Source organism: Lachancea lanzarotensis, scaffold LALA0S14, assembly GCF_000938715.1.
Source record: "Lachancea lanzarotensis genome assembly LALA0, scaffold LALA0S14, whole genome shotgun sequence".
In the NCBI taxonomy this organism is placed as follows: domain Eukaryota; kingdom Fungi; phylum Ascomycota; class Saccharomycetes; order Saccharomycetales; family Saccharomycetaceae; genus Lachancea; species Lachancea lanzarotensis.
This window is the reverse complement of record NW_019212892.1, coordinates 90,530-107,533: the sequence shown is the minus strand read 5'-3', so window position 1 is coordinate 107,533 and position 17,004 is coordinate 90,530. Positions and strand designations below refer to the sequence as shown.

Sequence of the window (17,004 nt, the reverse complement as noted above, 5' to 3'; positions counted from 1 at the left end):
CCGGACTAAAGTTGTTAATTATTGGTTTGCGTGTATTTCATGGGTATGAGGATATGCTATCACTACAAGGAAAAGACTTTGATAGAATTTTGCATTAGAATTTGTCTGAACCTGTAGCCAAGTCCAAATCGTCCGTCAGTCACCGCGGAGGAACACTGTAACCGCTTACTGCAGAGCTTAAGATGCAGAATGATTGGTTGAAGTCGAGAGGCGACCTAGTTTGTGTTTCAATCACAGCAGTGTCGGAGGCGCTCAGAGTGAACTAAAACTTCGTAACGAAACCTATCCAGAATTGAGGATCGACTCTTACATTAAACCTCTTAAATCTACTATTAATTCGAGCTATGTAGTGAAAAGGATGACTAGCGGCTAGTCAAACTTCGAATAAATAAATAAACCACAGAGCTACTCGCTATGTGAGAGTATACTTTGGTCCATCACCACCTTCGGGCACTTCCCAATTAATATCCTGCGTTGGGTCTTTAATATCGCAAGTTTTACAATGGATACAGTTTTGACTGTTGATTTGAAACTTAACGCCTAATTCCGAATTTTCGTCAGCAACGTATTCATAAACGCCAGCGGGACAAAACCGATTCTCAATTCCTTTCCATTTTGGATAAGCACGGTTAGCGTGCTTCGTTAGATCTTGGTCGGGTACCCTCAAGTGACAGCGTTCGTCTTCATCGTGGTAAGTACCTGTACGTGAGACAGAAGTCAAGATGTCAAAAGAAATCTCTCCGTCTGGTTTTGGATAGTCGATAGGTTCGTATTTTTCGGCAGCTTCGGTGATTGAAGCATCCGATTCGTGGTGTTTGAAAGTCCATGCAACTTGTCCGTTCAGCAGCATCGAATCTAGACCTGAATATGCCATACCTCCCAAACGACCAAGTACAGGGTGGTTAAAAGAAGGTCTTATGTTGCGAACAGCGTAAAGCTCATCAAAGACCCACGAATTTTTGAAACTTTTGTCATAAGACTCCAGGTTGATAGGTGACACCATCAATGATTCGTCAAGCTCTTCTTCTATACTTTCGAGAGGAGGTAATTTTGAGATGAATTCAAAAATGGACTCTGCTGCGAGTAAGCCAGTTTTCATTGCAGTATGAGTTCCTTTGATTTTTGGAACATTCATGAACCCAGCAGAAGCACCGACCAGAAGGCCACCCGGGAAGTTTAGTTTGGGGACGGATTGCAGCCCACCTTCGTTCAAGGCACGAGCTCCGTATTCTAGGCATTTACCACCGGAGAGAACATTCTTGTAGTAAGGATGATGTTTCATTTTTTGAAATTCTTGGTAAGGCGACACATAGGGATTTCTGTAGTCTAGACCAACAACTAACCCTACCGCAACTAGTCCGTCTCCAAAGTGGTACATAAATCCACCGCCGTAAACATCATTAGATAATGGATATCCCATTGTATGGGTGGCAAAGCCCTTTTTAAAGTTTTCTGGCTTGACCTCCCAAACTTCTTTTATACCTAGACCGTAGGTTTGAGCACACTTGTCTTTTCTCAAGTTGAATTTCTTGATGAGCTGTTTAGTCAGGGAACCGTGGCACCCTTCAGCAAAAACAGTCTGTCTAGCGTGAAATTCCATACCCCTTTCGAACGAGGACTTGGGAGTTCCTTGTTTGGTGATTCCCATATCTTTTGTTGCAACACCAACGACAGATTTACCATCATCACCGTACAGGACTTCAGAGACCGAAATTCCGGGGAAAATTTCGACTCCTACTTCTTCAGCCTTCTCAGAAAGATGTCTCACTATTTGGCTCAAGGATCCAATGTAATTCCCCTCGTTTGACATTTGAGGGGGTTCGGGAACCGGTATGTCAAGATCGCCAATAAGGTACTTGAGCTCTCCAGAGGTGACAGGTGTAACTAAATCAGGTGGGAGCGGAATACCGTTTCCATTTTCATCGTAATATTCGCTTTCCGGAAACAACTCTCTTAGCGCTCTTGGCTCCATGATGACTCCAGAAACCATATGTGAGCCCACGTCAGGCGATTTTTCCAGTACAACGACTCGAAGTTCACCGGTCCCATACGTGCCGTCCAATTGCTTCAATTTTATGGCAGTTGCAAGCCCTGCAGGCCCACCGCCTACGATACAGACGTCAACTTTATCAACGGCACGATCTTCGGTCATAACTTCTTTTTGGTCTTCTTTTAGTTTGTCAAATGGTATCTCAGTGGATTTTAGCCCAACATGCGACGTAGAAAACTCACGAACTCGGTTACGGGGAGAGTGATTTACACCATTTGGAGCAGCATATTTTCTAGTATTGTTTTTAATGCTGGAAGTTCTCGCGCCAGCAGTTGTAAGTTGTCTCAAGCAAAATCTGAGGTTATGCGCATCTTTGATGGTTCGTTTTGTTAAGATTCTCGGAAGCATTGTTCAAGTACGACGAAACCAGTCGAAGGGTTAGAAAACAAACTAAATTCTCCTTCAACAGATGTCTTCAAAACTCTCTGTAGCAGCTAGTAATGTTTCCAATCGGCGCTGTTTTCTTCGATGAACCTATAACCATGTTAAATTTCAACTCAATATATATTATTATCGGATGACTCGCAGACGTCACGAAAATAGTCACAACGAATCGAACGAATTTTGTGACGTCGGGAATATCACACGATGTAAAAGAATTGAGATTGTGTGAGTTGGCAAGAATGCTTGAGACAATTCTAACTTGAGTATTGTCCAATAATTATGATTTAAATAGTATTACAACTTGTCCTTTTTAATATGTTAAAACCAAAACCTAAACGTGGCCCTAGTAAACCTGGCCTTGTACTGAAATGAAGTAAAAATGACCCGTTTGTCATTTTGCAATGTGTCTGATGAGCTTTTCAATAGCTGTGTGCATACTCAATTGAAAAGTCCATCGAATTCCTCTACGGAAACGGTCTCTGGAGAGTCGATTTCTTCAAGTAGAAATCCTGATCGTATGGTCTGCAACCAGGAACTGCATGCCAAACTTGGAGAAAACGACTCCAAGAGGCTGGCAGAGAAAAATTGATCGGAGTCGCCGGATTTTTGCGTCGTCGTCGAAACTTTCTTGTTATCAGATGATGCGCCCGTTGAATTTCCAGCTTCTTGAAGCCCAATAGTCCGCTTCGAACTGAGCTTACTTAACCTAGGAGCAGCGGCAGCAGCTGTGATATATGGAACAGCGGGGGGTGGAGCAGCATCTGTAGAGGACGATATTCTGGGTCTCTTAGCAATAGGCTCGCTAAAACTCGGTCTCGCTCTTACTTCCCTCGAAGAATCACTTGAAGTGGCGTCGCTATTACTGCTATTATTCTCTGTGAAATGCGGAATGAGCCTCATTGTCACGGGAGATGCTGCGTATGGAATGTTGAAATCACTCGCAAATGCGCTTATGCTAAAGGTATTGTTAACGGCAAACGCACGTCCCCCCTGATTCCCATTCTTTGTTTCAGCGCCACTGGCCTCTGTGGTGGTATCGCTTGTAGTCTGTGAGGACCCGGAGCCCTTTTTGCTTGGCCCGTTAGGCTTTCCGCTCTTTGCTTTAGAATCTTGCCTTTGCAACATCATAGATTGCGTGTGAGACTTGTAATCCGATGCCAACACCCCACGATACACGTACACCATTCTTCGAGGAGAGCCTTCCGACCACTGACGCGAAAGAGCATACTTCAACGTCTTTTCGCCCTTTTCCACCTTTTTCACGTAAGCATTCAATTTTGCTGAAATCAAATTCGAAAGTTTCGTGGAAGCACCCGCCATATCAGGGTGTTTCTCGGCAACATAATCGCATAGTTGTTTGACGGTCACACCTTTCTGTTGTAGATCTTTCTCGTAGAGTATAACGAAAATTGCCAACAAAATGTCATCATCCATGGACAAGTCCTTCTTGATAGGTTTTGGACGTTGCCCTGTTACAGGAACCGTAATAGAAAGCTCAGAAACACCTCCTGAAGACGGCACTGGCGACGATGTATTCGACCGTTTCAATCCTGCAAGGTCTTTGCGAACTAAGGGAGTTTCTGAGATGCTATTCTCATTACCGGATTCCGAAGTGACGCTTGAGCTACTTCTTTCGGCCAAGTTTTCAGATGATGCAGTCTGTGATGAGCTACTCAGTGAGCTTGGCTGGAAAACTGGGGAAGCGGAGTTATGGAGTGTCTCATTTTCAAGTGCAGGGATCTGCAAGGGTCTCGAATTTGTCAATGCCATTTGCGTCAACTAGCAGAAATTTTTGAGGCTGAAAGAAAATTCAAGAATCCTCAAGCATGCACCGTTCAATAGATTGAAATGTGTGCCTTTCACAGAGGATTCTTCAAGGAACGTGCACTAAAAACTATATTTGATAAGTGAACCCTTTGAACTAGAGATAACACAACCCAAACTGATGGTTTGTGTAGTATTCTGTAGAAGCTAAACGGTTCAATCGTTATAACTTAACCCCAAACCAGTCGCCTATAACCGTAGCTGAGAAGCTCTTTTTGTCGATGAATTTTAGGGATCGACCAACGCTAAAATGATCGAAATTTTACCAGGAAAAAAGGAGCACAAGTTAATGTGACTATATTGTAACGTTTCCGGGGTTAACAAGCGCCGAAACCTCCAAGTTATGAACGAAGGTGGGATTTACAGGGTTCTTGGTCGATATTGGATATAAGCGATGGCCTACTTTTGAATCATTTCAGACGCAATGAAAAATTAAGTAATTTTGGAAATTGATTTTTTGTTGTAGGGCTACTTCTACGCAAGCTTCAAAAGCGATACTACAGTTTTAAGATACGACGATATGGAAGCTATTCAAGCAGAACTCGTACTTTTTTGGCAGAGCGCAGATGAGCTGGTAGAAAAATCGCCAGTTACAGATTCTTTTGAGAGTATCGTTTTGTACGGTGTAATTCAACGACTGTCGTTAACGCCCTGAGGAAGCCAGTTTTGACGCTGAAAAAGATCACCGATGTTTTAAAGCCATGCCATTGTCGCGGCCAAATTTGATCCACATGTTCACTGTGCTGATGGTTTTTATGCGATATATCGCAATGCGCAGCGAACTGTTTTCTTCTGAAATTGGAATTTTTCAAAAAATTTAGCAGTCAAAGGGTAATATCGAAACTGTCAAGCCCTAAATCGAAAGCCCTATAGATTTTTGCCCTAATTCAGAAGCCCTACCAGAATAGCTATGGAGTAGCACACTCATATTCATTCTTCGTAGTCTTGCACATTTACAACTCTGCCCGATTCCCGTCTTGCAGTTTCAAGAGCTGTCCGAGTACGCTCATAGTCCGTGTGCCAGTAGTTATCCTCGTTAGGATATAGATTTTGGGTGTCTACTCCGTTGGGCGGTATAAACCAGTAGTTAACCGCAATGTGAATTTGATCTTTAACACTCATAGCATCAGGGGCTCCAAATGATGTGACCTCATGAAACCATCCTGTGGGCAAGTATAGCATTTCTCCAGGTTTAAGATCGACCACGATGCGGTTGGCTTCGAAAAACAATGGCCATTCTTCAAGTGCTTTTGCTTGAATTTTCTGTCGTATGCTCGGATCCTCAACCTTGTCCAGGTGTACTACTGTTGGGATTACTGTGGAGAACGATGGTGGGTCAAATTTGTTGTCTGAGTCTTCGACGACGCATTCTTCGTCCTGCTGTATAATCTTGCTCCATCTTTCTTTCTCTTCCGCAGACAAATTGGGATTGTGGTTTAATTGCTGGCGGGCCACTTCGCCCAGTATTGCACCATCGTCACGTAAAGTTCTCCAAAAAGGCGACTTTTCGCACCTCGCGTAGTCTATGACCCCAGACGCGTATACTTTCCGAATCAAACCAACCGTATACATTTTGTGGGCGTCTTTGGGCGAGAACAATGTAAACCTCTTGTGTCCGCTAACAGGTACGTAAAGGTTGTCTGCGTGATCGTGGTGTAGCCCTGACGAAGACCCGCCGCCGGGTACGAATCTTCCTAGACCTAGACGAGGAAGTTTGGCATCAAAATTAGACAAAAAGTCATCGTTAGCGTTGTTTTTTATTTGTGATGTTGCCCCAACCCAGAGGTTGAGTTGTTGCGGTATCAGTGCACTCATAAACGCGGGGCTTTCTGGTAAAGTGTTGATCAAGCTATCCATAGGAGGTTGATAAAGCTCTTTCAATCGTTCTTCAACCTCCGAAGATGTAAGGGGACCTGACTTCAAGTTAGCCACCACTTCTTCGTCTTGGGAGTCGAGGTCATCGAAATCATCTCTTAAATCGTCTGCCGGGAAAGAACCTGCATCTGAAATTGACTCGTCGCCAAACCTCTGAAACCCTTCTTCTTCTTCTTCTTCTTCTTCTTCTTCTTCTTCTTGTTCCTCTTCGTCATCGCCTTCTTCATCGCGTCGTGTTACGACCTGATTGTGCTCTGTATTCTCAGCCCCATACTGTGTTGTCAAATACAGGTCTCTCTCGCCCTTTTTCAAGCGCGACATGAACTCTCCAAATGACATTTTAAGTCGCTTCTCACCACTTCCAAAGCCACCATCAATCTTACGTTCTACCTGTAGAACTTGATGACTTGGCAAAGTGGATGATATATGCCTTGAATCCAGCTTTTGCAACGGCACGTTTCCTGCGAACACACCATTGATTTTGCAAGGTTTCCGAGCGGTCACATAGTCTGTCAAAAATTGTTCAATTCTTTCGGGGGTATCAGGAACTTCAATGATGTCTATGCTTTCTACTCTAGCCGAAGGATAATAATTAGTGTATTCATTGTCTATGGTCTTCGCTAGAGTTTCTGATCTTTTGAAAGTTGCCTGAGCATCTAAGCCGACTGATCTTTTGCTCATCTTGCAAGACTAGCCGAACACCGGGTTGAATCGAGTGAGCTCTTTTTCGAACCACCTGGTGGCCATTGCATCACAGGCTTTCAACCGTCAAAATTATTTTTTTGTCACTATCCCTTTCGACGGATTATCAATTTATTAGACAATGGCAGTGACGACGCACGTCATACATCACAGCATATGCATAAGCGCATAAATATGAGCACCATTTTAGGACCCTGCATGACAATGGTTGGCGGCTATTTGTTTGGGCACAAAAAAACAAAGATTACAGAAAAATCTCAAGACTTATGCATTAGGTAGCCACTGAACGACGAAAAATGCTTGAAACTATGTAAAGTTATACACCAACTAGAATGCAGCACAGTGGGATCTTTTGTGTACCAAGTTAGGTACCTAAGTAACTGTATAGAGTGACCGATAAAAGTCTGCGAGAGCAACCAAAAGAAAATATGTGCTTCATAAAACGCAGGTTCCAAGTTAAAGAACACTGAATCTGTACTTGGATATCTGAGCGACTTGTAAGCCCATTTGAGCTGAGGTAAGGAATGGAAAACGGAAAACGTAGCATGTCTACCGCTCCTTTTTAAGGGTTGGAAGATACCTATTGTGATTTAAAGGATATTTGGTTTGTCATTAAAAAATTCGTAAGCCACACAATATGGTATGATTTATTGAGCTTGTCATGATTCGGACGACAGAAGTTTATACTTGTACTTCTATCGCCCAGTGATGCAGCACGCCCTGATTTGCAACGTCGCCTTGAGCAAATTATCTTGGACGTTTACAGGTTACTTCAGCCATGTCGAAAAAATCCATGTCCATGTATGCAGAGTTGCGCTTCGAATCGGATCTCTTGAGCATGGTAGTGGTCGGTGGACCGGTTGTACTCTTAGCCAAGTACGCTGCCGGATTCACGGGCTTCGTTGGATTTGGAGATGCAGATGATTGTGGTGTTTCCATAAAACTAGCCGCTCGGGCGTGGTTTTTCAATCCTATCGAAGAGGGCGTGCTTGGCGTGGGCGGTACATTGGCAAGCGGGGACCTGAATGTTTGGAAAGTTGCGCGGTTGGGTGGCCTAACGGTGTATGCTACTGAGGAATCGCAATTTTGAGGACCTGGAAAACCTGGATTCATGGAGTTCAAAGACGCAGAAATTGGCGTTGGAGGACAAATGGCTTGGTCGTATTCGATTAAACTTTTGATAGTCGGATTGGATTCTACCGAGTTTTGACCGAAATATTTGAGTTTGAAACTTGAGGGAAAGTTGCGTGTGCGCAGTTTCCGCAAGATAAGACCACAAACGCGTTGTAGATTCACATCCTTGAGCATTGTGGAGTAATGCAAAAACTCGCCATCAACGGACAGACGTAAAGCATGTGTTGCGACCGTGACCGCGGCAAGCGCTACGGCACTAGCATTGCAATCAAACGCCAGGACGTGATCGAAACAGGCAAGTTCACACAACACACAACTAGCGTATTTGAGGTCATTGATGTTGAGGCCACGGTAACTCAAAGAGCTTATCTTATTTTTTAAAAGGATATCGACAAACGCATCGTGTGGCGGAGCGTTACATGGCGTCCAGTTGAGAGCCTTCAAGATGTGAAGCTCCATTTCCTGGAACTGAGTACGAGAATACTGGGAGCAGCACAAATTTTGAAGTGACCGCAAGGATGGCACACGAGGTTTCTTGTCGGTATATTTGGATGCCAGCCACAGACTGCAAAGAGCAACGAGTTGGTATGTGGAGCTTTTGACGACGATACGGCTGCAATAGCGGTCGATGACGCTGAAGCACAGAAATAGTGTGGAAGACGACAACGCCAGTCTGGTGTGACAACACATGGCAAAGTCAAAGATGAGCGAACGCATGTGGGTGTTGATTTCGGGCTGTGCTTGGAAACTGGCAAGGCAGGGTCTGCTGTTTTGCTCGATATCGATGAGGTGTCGCAGGATGTCGACGCTGTAGTCTTGACAGGCGAGCTGGTGAGTGAGGAGCTCCATTTGGACGACCCTGGGATGGGCAGCTCTGGAGTTCCACACCGAGCGTCTGACGCCGGCCATTGCGGAGAGATGAGACGATGACATTTGAAAGCGGGGGATGACAATGAGATGCGGAGGGGAATCTTTACAAGACTAATGATCAGTTTTTTATTCGTCTTCTTCTTTTTCAAGATTCAACTTATCTTCAACTTGGTCGGTGATATAACGCGTAATAATGAGACAGACTGGATACTGGGAAAGAGAGCCAAAATGCAACAGAAACAGTACAGAAACGAAACAAAATGAGCTTAACAAGTGAAGGTAGTTACAAGGTCTTGTCAATCTCTTTTCAAAATCTTTTCTCGTATTTCCTTGTGTTTTCTTGTATTTCCGCCTCACGAACGATAGCTCAATTCTGATCCAAAGATAAACACACGCACGCAAAGAGACTTCTGAGCGGTTCACAGTTCCTCGCTTGGTGAGGTTATGAGGCCGTGTTGTAGATGAGAAGCAACCAAGACGTCAAAAGAACACACTCTGGGGATCTTGGGTCTTTTGCGGTGAAAGCGCGAAAGATAAACCAATTACGGTCTGGATGATGTGATACTCCTCTCGAACCCGAAAAAGGAAAAAAACAAAATCAGGGGAGAAGGGTGTGGGTTGGAATTCTGGTCCTTTAGCGTTTGAAGTGTGGGATATTATGAGCCAAACGAATAAATTCCACTGTCAAACGGTGAGTTGACGGCTGTGTGGTGGGATGCAGGGAATGTGTTGGGTTTCCAGGGGCTGCTTGCTGAGAGTGGCTTGTTGTCCCACAGTAAATGGGAAGGGAGACGGGCGTTCGATTCTTGGACGCAGCTCCGAAAAATGAGAGAACCAAAAACTGCCAGGGCAAACAACACAAATCCTAATCCAAAAATCTAGTTGTAGCGAAGACCAGCTGGCTACTTTTTGGGCAATGGTGGACAATGAAAGCGTTAGTGGATGACTTTGTGTGTGTGCAACTGGTGAGTTCTGGTAATGCAAACAACAGATGCAAGATGGTTGGGTCTGTCTCGAAAACGTGAGGGGACAGCGCTATGCAAGGTTAAAAATGACAAAAAAAAAAGGCGTCTGAGGGACACTACAACGAGGGAAAGGAAGGGGGAGCCAGGAGGAGGAGCAGTGGGAAGAGAGAAAAGGAAACAGAGAAAGATGTACACAAACGACCCTGCGGTTTGGTTTTTTTTGGTTTTTTTTCTCTGGTGACTTACACACAATATGAAACCCTTTGCCCTGGTTGGTGTTTCTGTCGCGCTCAACAGACAGAAATGATGTCTAGGATGGAGTTCAGGAAGAATTGTAGATTTTCAAGATGGCTATATTATAGGTGTAATATATATATATACATATATATACATACAATTTTAATATGAGTATCGATATAAAGCTCATGCACACACACCACACACACCAACAGTTAGGGCCTGGGTGGGCGTGAGTGCTCCGTAATCTCAGCCGTATCGCAGCCCTCTTTGACAGGAAATTCGTGTGCATTAGCCGGGATCAAGAAAAAACCCACCTAAAAAAAAAAAAAAAAAAATTGNAAAAAAAAAAAAAAAAAAATTCGAGCTAGCTAGCTAGTTGAGAACGAGTATGGTTCGAGAATCTCTCACTCACTGGACTAAATCGAAAAAAGAGGGCGGGTGGGTAGGAAACAGCACAGTACAGCAAGAGTGCAGTACTGTGCAGTTTGAAGTGGCCATGGGAACCAAACAAGTGGCAGTTGTGTGGGAGGGACTCTCAGAACGACGGGAGGTGCACTAACCTACTTACACACACACCAGAGCCTTTTTTTTTTCTTTTCACTTCTCTTCTCTTCCAGTGTCTACTACGGCTTGCGAGCTTGCGAAGCTAATGGAACATTTTTTCGGTGCTTGTGGGATACCACCATAACGGGTGGTGGTTGGGATGGTGAAAATGGCAGCTTTTTTACCTGTTTGGGCTGTAGTAGTAGGAGGTCTTTTTTTTTTTTGATGCATGAGCGTAGCGTAGATTATCTATAGGGCAGTTGCTGTTCAGCCAGCTCGGGTTGGAAGCCGGTGGTGTCACCCCCGGCAGCACGGATTGTGGCAGTGGTAGATCGACTGGCTGGGTCTTACGCAGCGTCGTGTCTCAGCAATGGCAGATAAAGAGAAAAATCTTAGAAAAAGCGGAAAAACCACGAAGACCAAGGATACAGTGCTGCAGGACCACCAGACAGACGCAAGTTATTCGATAGGAATTCTTGGACCTCGGTGTTTAGCGGGCTTCCTGTCCAATTATACTGAGAAGGTGCTGTGCTGTATCGGTATAGAGTGTAAAAAAAAATTAAAGGCAGAAGAACAGAGCAGAGCTGCGAAATAGAGTAAGAAAGAGCAAGAGAGTAAAGTGTAAGATGAAGAATGCTGAGCTGGCGGAGCTTAGCTTACGCCGGGACTTTCGCAGATATCTGGAGATTGATTGATTGACCTGACTTGCACAATGCGCTTGACGGTGCAGTGTCGGTGGTAAAGAATTGTGGATCCGTAAATTTGTAGAGTAGGATTTTTCTTTTTCGTTTGTCGTTACGTGCAGGAATTACGGTCTGAGATCTCTCGCGATGTGTGCCATTCTGAATCAAATACAACTACTTGGGTTACCGTATGTGGCAAACAGAGCAAGCCATTGGCGGGGGGAACTGAACCGCCATCCACTGCCACTATGGCTTCATTTTTTTTCCGTTATGGTGCTCGATTTAAAACGCACTGTGTGGTGGTCTTTCGCCAACCGATCAGATATGTATGTATCTATGTATGAGGCCACCACCAAAAACAGCCCTGTCTAAGTAGCTTGGTCGGTCCACCACATCCCCTGCCCCCCCCCCCCCCATCCATTCAGCCACNCCCCCCCCCCCACCATCCATTCAGCCACACGGCAGTTTCTTGTTATTCGAGGTGCATTATCGGGGCCCTGTCGAAAACACATGGTATACTTGGCAATTCTTGGTAGTGACGTACCTTACGCCGCTCGATAGGTATGCACACAGGGCGTAACCTGCAGTTACCGAAACGCGCACAACTTATGCCTCTTTGAGACATAGAGACCGTTTCTTTGCCCGATCCGGTAACACGGCAAGCTAGAGCATGTGGTCTCAGGTTTGCTAGAGAGCGGGATGGATGGATCAGTCAAAGTGTGTGCAAGGAGGATAGAGATGGGTTTGCAAGTGTGTGCGTGCTGGGAAACAGTTTCAATAGCTCTGACACACACATACACTCACACCCTCTTTCTCTCTCTCTCTCTCTCTCTCTCGTCTCACCCTTCCCCTGGTGTAGATCGGACTTAACAGTCGTTTTACCGCATTTCGAGATTAAGTAAGCAAGATGATTTCTGTTACTATCCACGACCCCATTGTTATCCACTGTTGTGATGTCATGACAACCATCTGCAAGGTGCACTCCTATTGCATTGCAGTTCGAGGCACCCCCTTGTCCTATCGTCACCGCGATCTTCATCGTCGAAGTAACAACAACAACAAAAGCCCCACCTACCCCTCTGTTGTCTCTTTACATCGCTATGACTCTCAGGACTTTCGCAACGCTGCTTATTCTTACTTTCTTACATGAATACATTAATTACAAAAGATGTGTTTAATCGATAGAAGGGTTCACAAACCTTAGAGCCTGGTTGTACAGTCCAAAGTTCTTGAAACGGTTTCTCAACAGCATCACTTTCTGAGTGTTAGCTCGTCCCACACTCCTTTGGTAAACCTTCAACGTGTGTTCCGTAACATAGAAAATGTTTTCGGTTTCGTTGGAACTGATCTGAGAGTAGTACAATGCCATGGCCAATTTGAACAAGTGCGGATACTTAGAACGGCGTTCAAACCACCATTGAATCACCCCGCGACGCGATTTTGAAAGAACCTTGACATCACACTTGTATTGAGTCCATTCGTCGTAGCTGCTAGTGAATACGCCCTCTTTTGATGGCTCCTGTCCCATCCTCTTGCGTTTGGGAGCTTTATTATGTTCCGAACCTTCGGATTTGGCACTGCTATGCTCGTACAGATCACATTTTGATAAATATTCCTGGACGTTGACTTCCACTTCACGCTTTACAGCATTCATTTCTTGTTCCGTCATATATTTTTGAAGATCCTCAAGACGCACAGAAGGGTCCAGTGTAACAGCCACGTAAAATAAGGCATTGTTCTTTACACCTTCGAAAAAGCCCTTGAATAATTTCCTGCTGCTTAATACGGCTCTTAAAACTCTTTCTTTGTGCTCAGGGAGTAAGTTGTCGGAACCATTCAGAAAAGAATACTCTTCGTGATGAATGCGTTCGCCCCTGGATGCCCGTTCGCACAAATCGAAAAACCCATTTAGTTTGTAGTAGATGAAAACTCCCTCAGGTAGAAAGCATATCCCATCCGTCAGCAAAGAACCCCGCAATCTATCAAAAATTGAGCAACAGTCGACAAAGTAGCGGAATAGCTCTAAAGCCGTTGACGTGTGAGAGATGTTTTCTTCGATATCCTGTACCGCAGATCCTTCGGCGTCTCTGTCAGGGCTCTCTAGCCAAACTTTAAGCCTCTGTCTCACTCGCAAAAATTTGGTGACCTTGCGCCAAGCTCCTCGGGCTTCGTTTACTTGACTTGAAAAATGAGGTTGACTGACAAGATCGTCTGCAAAACTTTGTAAGGAAGGAATCTTCTCCCAGGACTTAGCAAGTTTCTCGATTTTTTGGTACTCGTGCTTGAAATCTCCATCCTTCATCAAGTCTCGCGCTACAGCTTCGAACTGCATTTCAAGACCCGAGTTGATGCAACGTGACAAACGTACACTGCCAAGGTAACGCATCACTTGCGAATCAGAGTAGCTCAGCAAGGCTTCCATCAAGGGCTCATGCAAACCAAGTGCGTGGCTTAATTGATCGACTGTGACCAGAGCTACCTTTGATGTGATCCCATATTTGTCCAGTATTCTCAATACTCCTTGGTATAAAGAGGGGTGATCGCTGGCCTTCTCGTTAAATTCAACCACATCTAATAAATGACCATTAACGGGATCTCCCGTGTTGTTAACCAAAAGTTCAGGAGACTGAATACTGTCTAACCTTTCATCACCTATTACATTTGGAGCGTAAGACGCCGACACGGCCAGGTATCTCAGACCATCTTCCCTTGAACACACGTAAAGTTGGACACTCACAAATGTGGAAGATTCCAAACTTGCCTTTAGTGATTCATTTAAACAATCGATGTAGTGATCCAACTTTTCCACAACGGCCTTACGAGTCTCTATAAGTGGAACATCGGGGACAAGGCCGTTGATGATCTTCCAACCCATGGACTCTACCACGTAAAAGGGTACCAACGTTTCAGTTATCAAAATTACAGACGCCAAAGTACCACTGTCTCGATTGAGCTCGGAAGCAAATCTTGTAGACAGTCGCAATGAGCGCTCTTTGCTGGTGAGTGAAGTCAATGTGTTCTCCTTGGAGGCAGCTCGTTCGCGAGATTTATACTCGGAAGCGTGGTTATTGGTTATATGTTTGGAAAGATTTCCCGTAGATTCTCCTTCCTTATAGTCTTTGCCACAATAGATACATGTGGCGATTTTGGAGTCGCCAACAAGTGAGATGTTGAAATAAGGTCTGAAACGCGAGCGGTTCATCCATCCATTTGAAGAGTGAGACCTTAAAACATCAGTAGTGCTTCGCGTCCCAGTATTCAAATTGAGACCGAAAGGCATTATGCTGGAAAACGGCTGAGGTTGTCTCTGTGATTGCTCTTGATCCGGAGTCTCTGTATGACTGGTGCTGCTAGCCCTTGGCGTCAGAACGGCCTTCGTCGGTTCAAAACGATTTGACGACTCCCTCGAATTGTCATCGTAACTGTCGTGGACAGCACCGCTGGCTTTAAGAGCTACACTTTCTGTTACTTGAGACAACGGCTCGGAAAGCGCAAAAGTTACCGAGTCGAGGTCAGGATCGAGGGTCATCTTATCAACGTCTTCGAAGTCCTGACGGTGTTGATGCTTTGGATCGTAGCCACGATGCTGTTGCTGATCGTTCTGGTCGGAGCCCTGTGGTTGAGTTTCGGGCTGTCGCAGATTATCCTGGTTTCGCTGGTACGGATGCTTTTGACGCGACGACTGAGGTTCTTGTTGTTCTTGCTGTTGGCTCAAATCGTCGAAGGACGGGAACGTGTTTGGGAAAGCGGCCATGGCTGCTGCTGCAGGGTTTTGACCTGGTGAGGACTCACTAGTACGATTTAGGGTTTCTAGCCACTGTCGATAGTTATCAACCACTTCATCGAGGGGCTTGCCATGACCCTCTTGTGGTTCCTGACCCGGTGTCTGTGGCCCCTGCTGCTGCGGGTGGTGGCTAGCACTACGGTGTAGCTCCTCGCCATCCACATCATTCTTAAAATTGGTACCTGGTCGCACTGCGGTAGGTGCCATCCATGAGAGAGATTCGTGGCCGGAACCAGTTCGGTTGGTGTGATGGTTTTGACTCTGCCTTTGGCTTTGGCTCTGGCTCTGACCATGGCCCTGGCCCTGGTTTTTGTCCTCTTGGCCTTGGCGCTGGCTTTGGTCAGGGTTGTTCTTGTTTTGTGCGTCTCCGCTGGTCTTGCTACCGTCGGAGGATCCCATGACGCAATCAGGGTTGTGTGCGGGTGAAATAAAAAGAGACCGAAAACGACTTTCACACAAGCAAGGCGCGTGCCCACACGGTTGCGAGACTGGCTGAGGATTTCAATCCTTGTCGACAAGCCAGTATGTATTTGGGTGATAGCCGATCTTGACTGTGCTGATCTGTCCACTGTGCCGGGTTTACATCTGTTGGTGTCGAAATTTCTTCACCACACACGTCTGGGAGCGAGAAAATTGTGAATTGAAATGAGTATAGTTTGAGTATGGACTCAGTTTCTTTAGTTTTAGACTCAGAAATACCCGGTACAAAGCGGGTAACGAGCGGCACGCGACAACGTCGTTCATACTCAGTAACAATACTCATTTGGTACCCCTCAAGTTTTTATCTATGTCCCAGCTGCTGTCCCTCGGCACAATGTGTCTAGTCTGTTCAACCGCCTTCAATCGCCATCACGTTCTTGTTTGTCCGGTACGGCACGCCACCTAGCCAAACCCTACACTTAATACAGCACCTTCTGACACACCTTCAATTGCCGCGATTGCTCGATCCTATGTACATGTTAAACAAACTCTATACAGTGCCTTCTTCTACTTATTACAAGTCACTATATACCTACGTTCACATGTGTGATTTGTACCATGTTTCTTGTAATGTGGTGTTAAGACAATAGAGATTAGTGGGGTACCGCCTAGCCTATTTATATTCCCCATTTATTGGCCCTATAGCGTTTTTGTGTCTCTTGCGCCCCTAAAAATTGGGGTCATCAATAAGCCATTGAACACAGAGACTCGAGATACCACGATGAAAGAACTTTGCGTGTAGGGTTGCTGCGAACACAAGGTTGAAATGATGTCATTAGCGTTCGAGCTTGAGACAGAATGATAGAGAAATAGAGAGAGTGCGCGCAGGTGATGAGGCGTCACGTGGGTGAGTAGATATGTGGTGTATGGGTTTGACCTTGGACTGGAGAAAAGAGCTCGAATGTAAGGATCAATGAGGTTGAAACAAGGGCGCGTGTATGTGTATGTGTATGTGTGCGTTAGTGTGTGTGAAGGACGGTAAGAAAGGTCATAGTGGAGTGATGGGATATTCACTGGTGGGTGAAAGAGATACCTGTCGTTATGCACGAGCTTATGATTTTAATTCACGTGACCAACACGAAATGATAATGGTATGACGCCGAAAGAGACGCAGTGCGGTTTCAAACTGTTCAGTAAAGATCATTGACGTATCTTGGCTTGGATGGCATTTTTGGATAAGAGTCTTTTGATCGATACTGAATATGGTGAGTCTGTCTTTTGATTTTTCTGTCACGTGATCTCCGTTTGTTAAGAGCGATCACAAGCAAACAAGACCCACTAACCAAGACTGGAGCCTCTAGACCTCTTCAATCTATGCATCTGAAACTTATTCACGATTAATCTTGGAAGAAACGTCCCGCTTTCTTGAAGGCTATGTATGTACTCGCCGTACCGAACGATACACAAGCCCTCCAAAAGCTACAACCGCTTTCCATTGCATTTCTGCACTACTTGCAACTCGTTCTGTGA

The 17,004-nt window shown here is 45.2% G+C and overlaps 5 protein-coding genes across 5 annotated transcripts, besides 1 other annotated feature; all 5 read right to left on the bottom strand.

Annotated features, from left to right (window-relative positions):
* Positions 1–412: 412 nt before the first annotated feature.
* On the bottom strand, positions 413–2,398 carry CIR2 (LALA0S14e01046g1_1; the record flags this gene model as incomplete). The annotated part of the gene is made up of 1 exon (XM_022771744.1): positions 413–2,398. The coding sequence occupies one exon, from the start codon at positions 2,396–2,398 to the stop codon at positions 413–415; it is 1,986 nt and encodes a 661-aa protein (XP_022631066.1).
* Positions 2,399–2,872: 474 nt separating this feature from the next.
* GDS1 (LALA0S14e01024g1_1) lies at positions 2,873–4,204 on the bottom strand (the record flags this gene model as incomplete). Its single annotated transcript, XM_022771733.1, has 1 exon — positions 2,873–4,204. One exon carries the CDS (start codon positions 4,202–4,204, stop codon positions 2,873–2,875), a length of 1,332 nt encoding a protein of 443 aa, XP_022631065.1.
* A 984-nt stretch (positions 4,205–5,188) lies between these two features.
* On the bottom strand, positions 5,189–6,814 carry LALA0_S14e01002g (LALA0S14e01002g1_1; the record flags this gene model as incomplete). The annotated part of the gene is made up of 1 exon (XM_022771722.1): positions 5,189–6,814. The coding sequence occupies one exon, from the start codon at positions 6,812–6,814 to the stop codon at positions 5,189–5,191; it is 1,626 nt and encodes a 541-aa protein (XP_022631064.1).
* A 768-nt stretch (positions 6,815–7,582) lies between these two features.
* On the bottom strand, positions 7,583–8,902 carry CLN3 (LALA0S14e00980g1_1; the record flags this gene model as incomplete). The annotated part of the gene is made up of 1 exon (XM_022771710.1): positions 7,583–8,902. One exon carries the CDS (start codon positions 8,900–8,902, stop codon positions 7,583–7,585), a length of 1,320 nt encoding a protein of 439 aa, XP_022631063.1.
* Positions 8,903–12,444: 3,542 nt separating this feature from the next.
* Positions 12,445–15,453, bottom strand: LALA0_S14e00958g (LALA0S14e00958g1_1; the record flags this gene model as incomplete). The annotated part of the gene is made up of 1 exon (XM_022771699.1): positions 12,445–15,453. The coding sequence occupies one exon, from the start codon at positions 15,451–15,453 to the stop codon at positions 12,445–12,447; it is 3,009 nt and encodes a 1,002-aa protein (XP_022631062.1).
* Positions 12,445–15,453: a mobile genetic element (isolated transposase of Rover hAT-like DNA transposon).
* Positions 15,454–17,004: the final 1,551 nt, after the last annotated feature.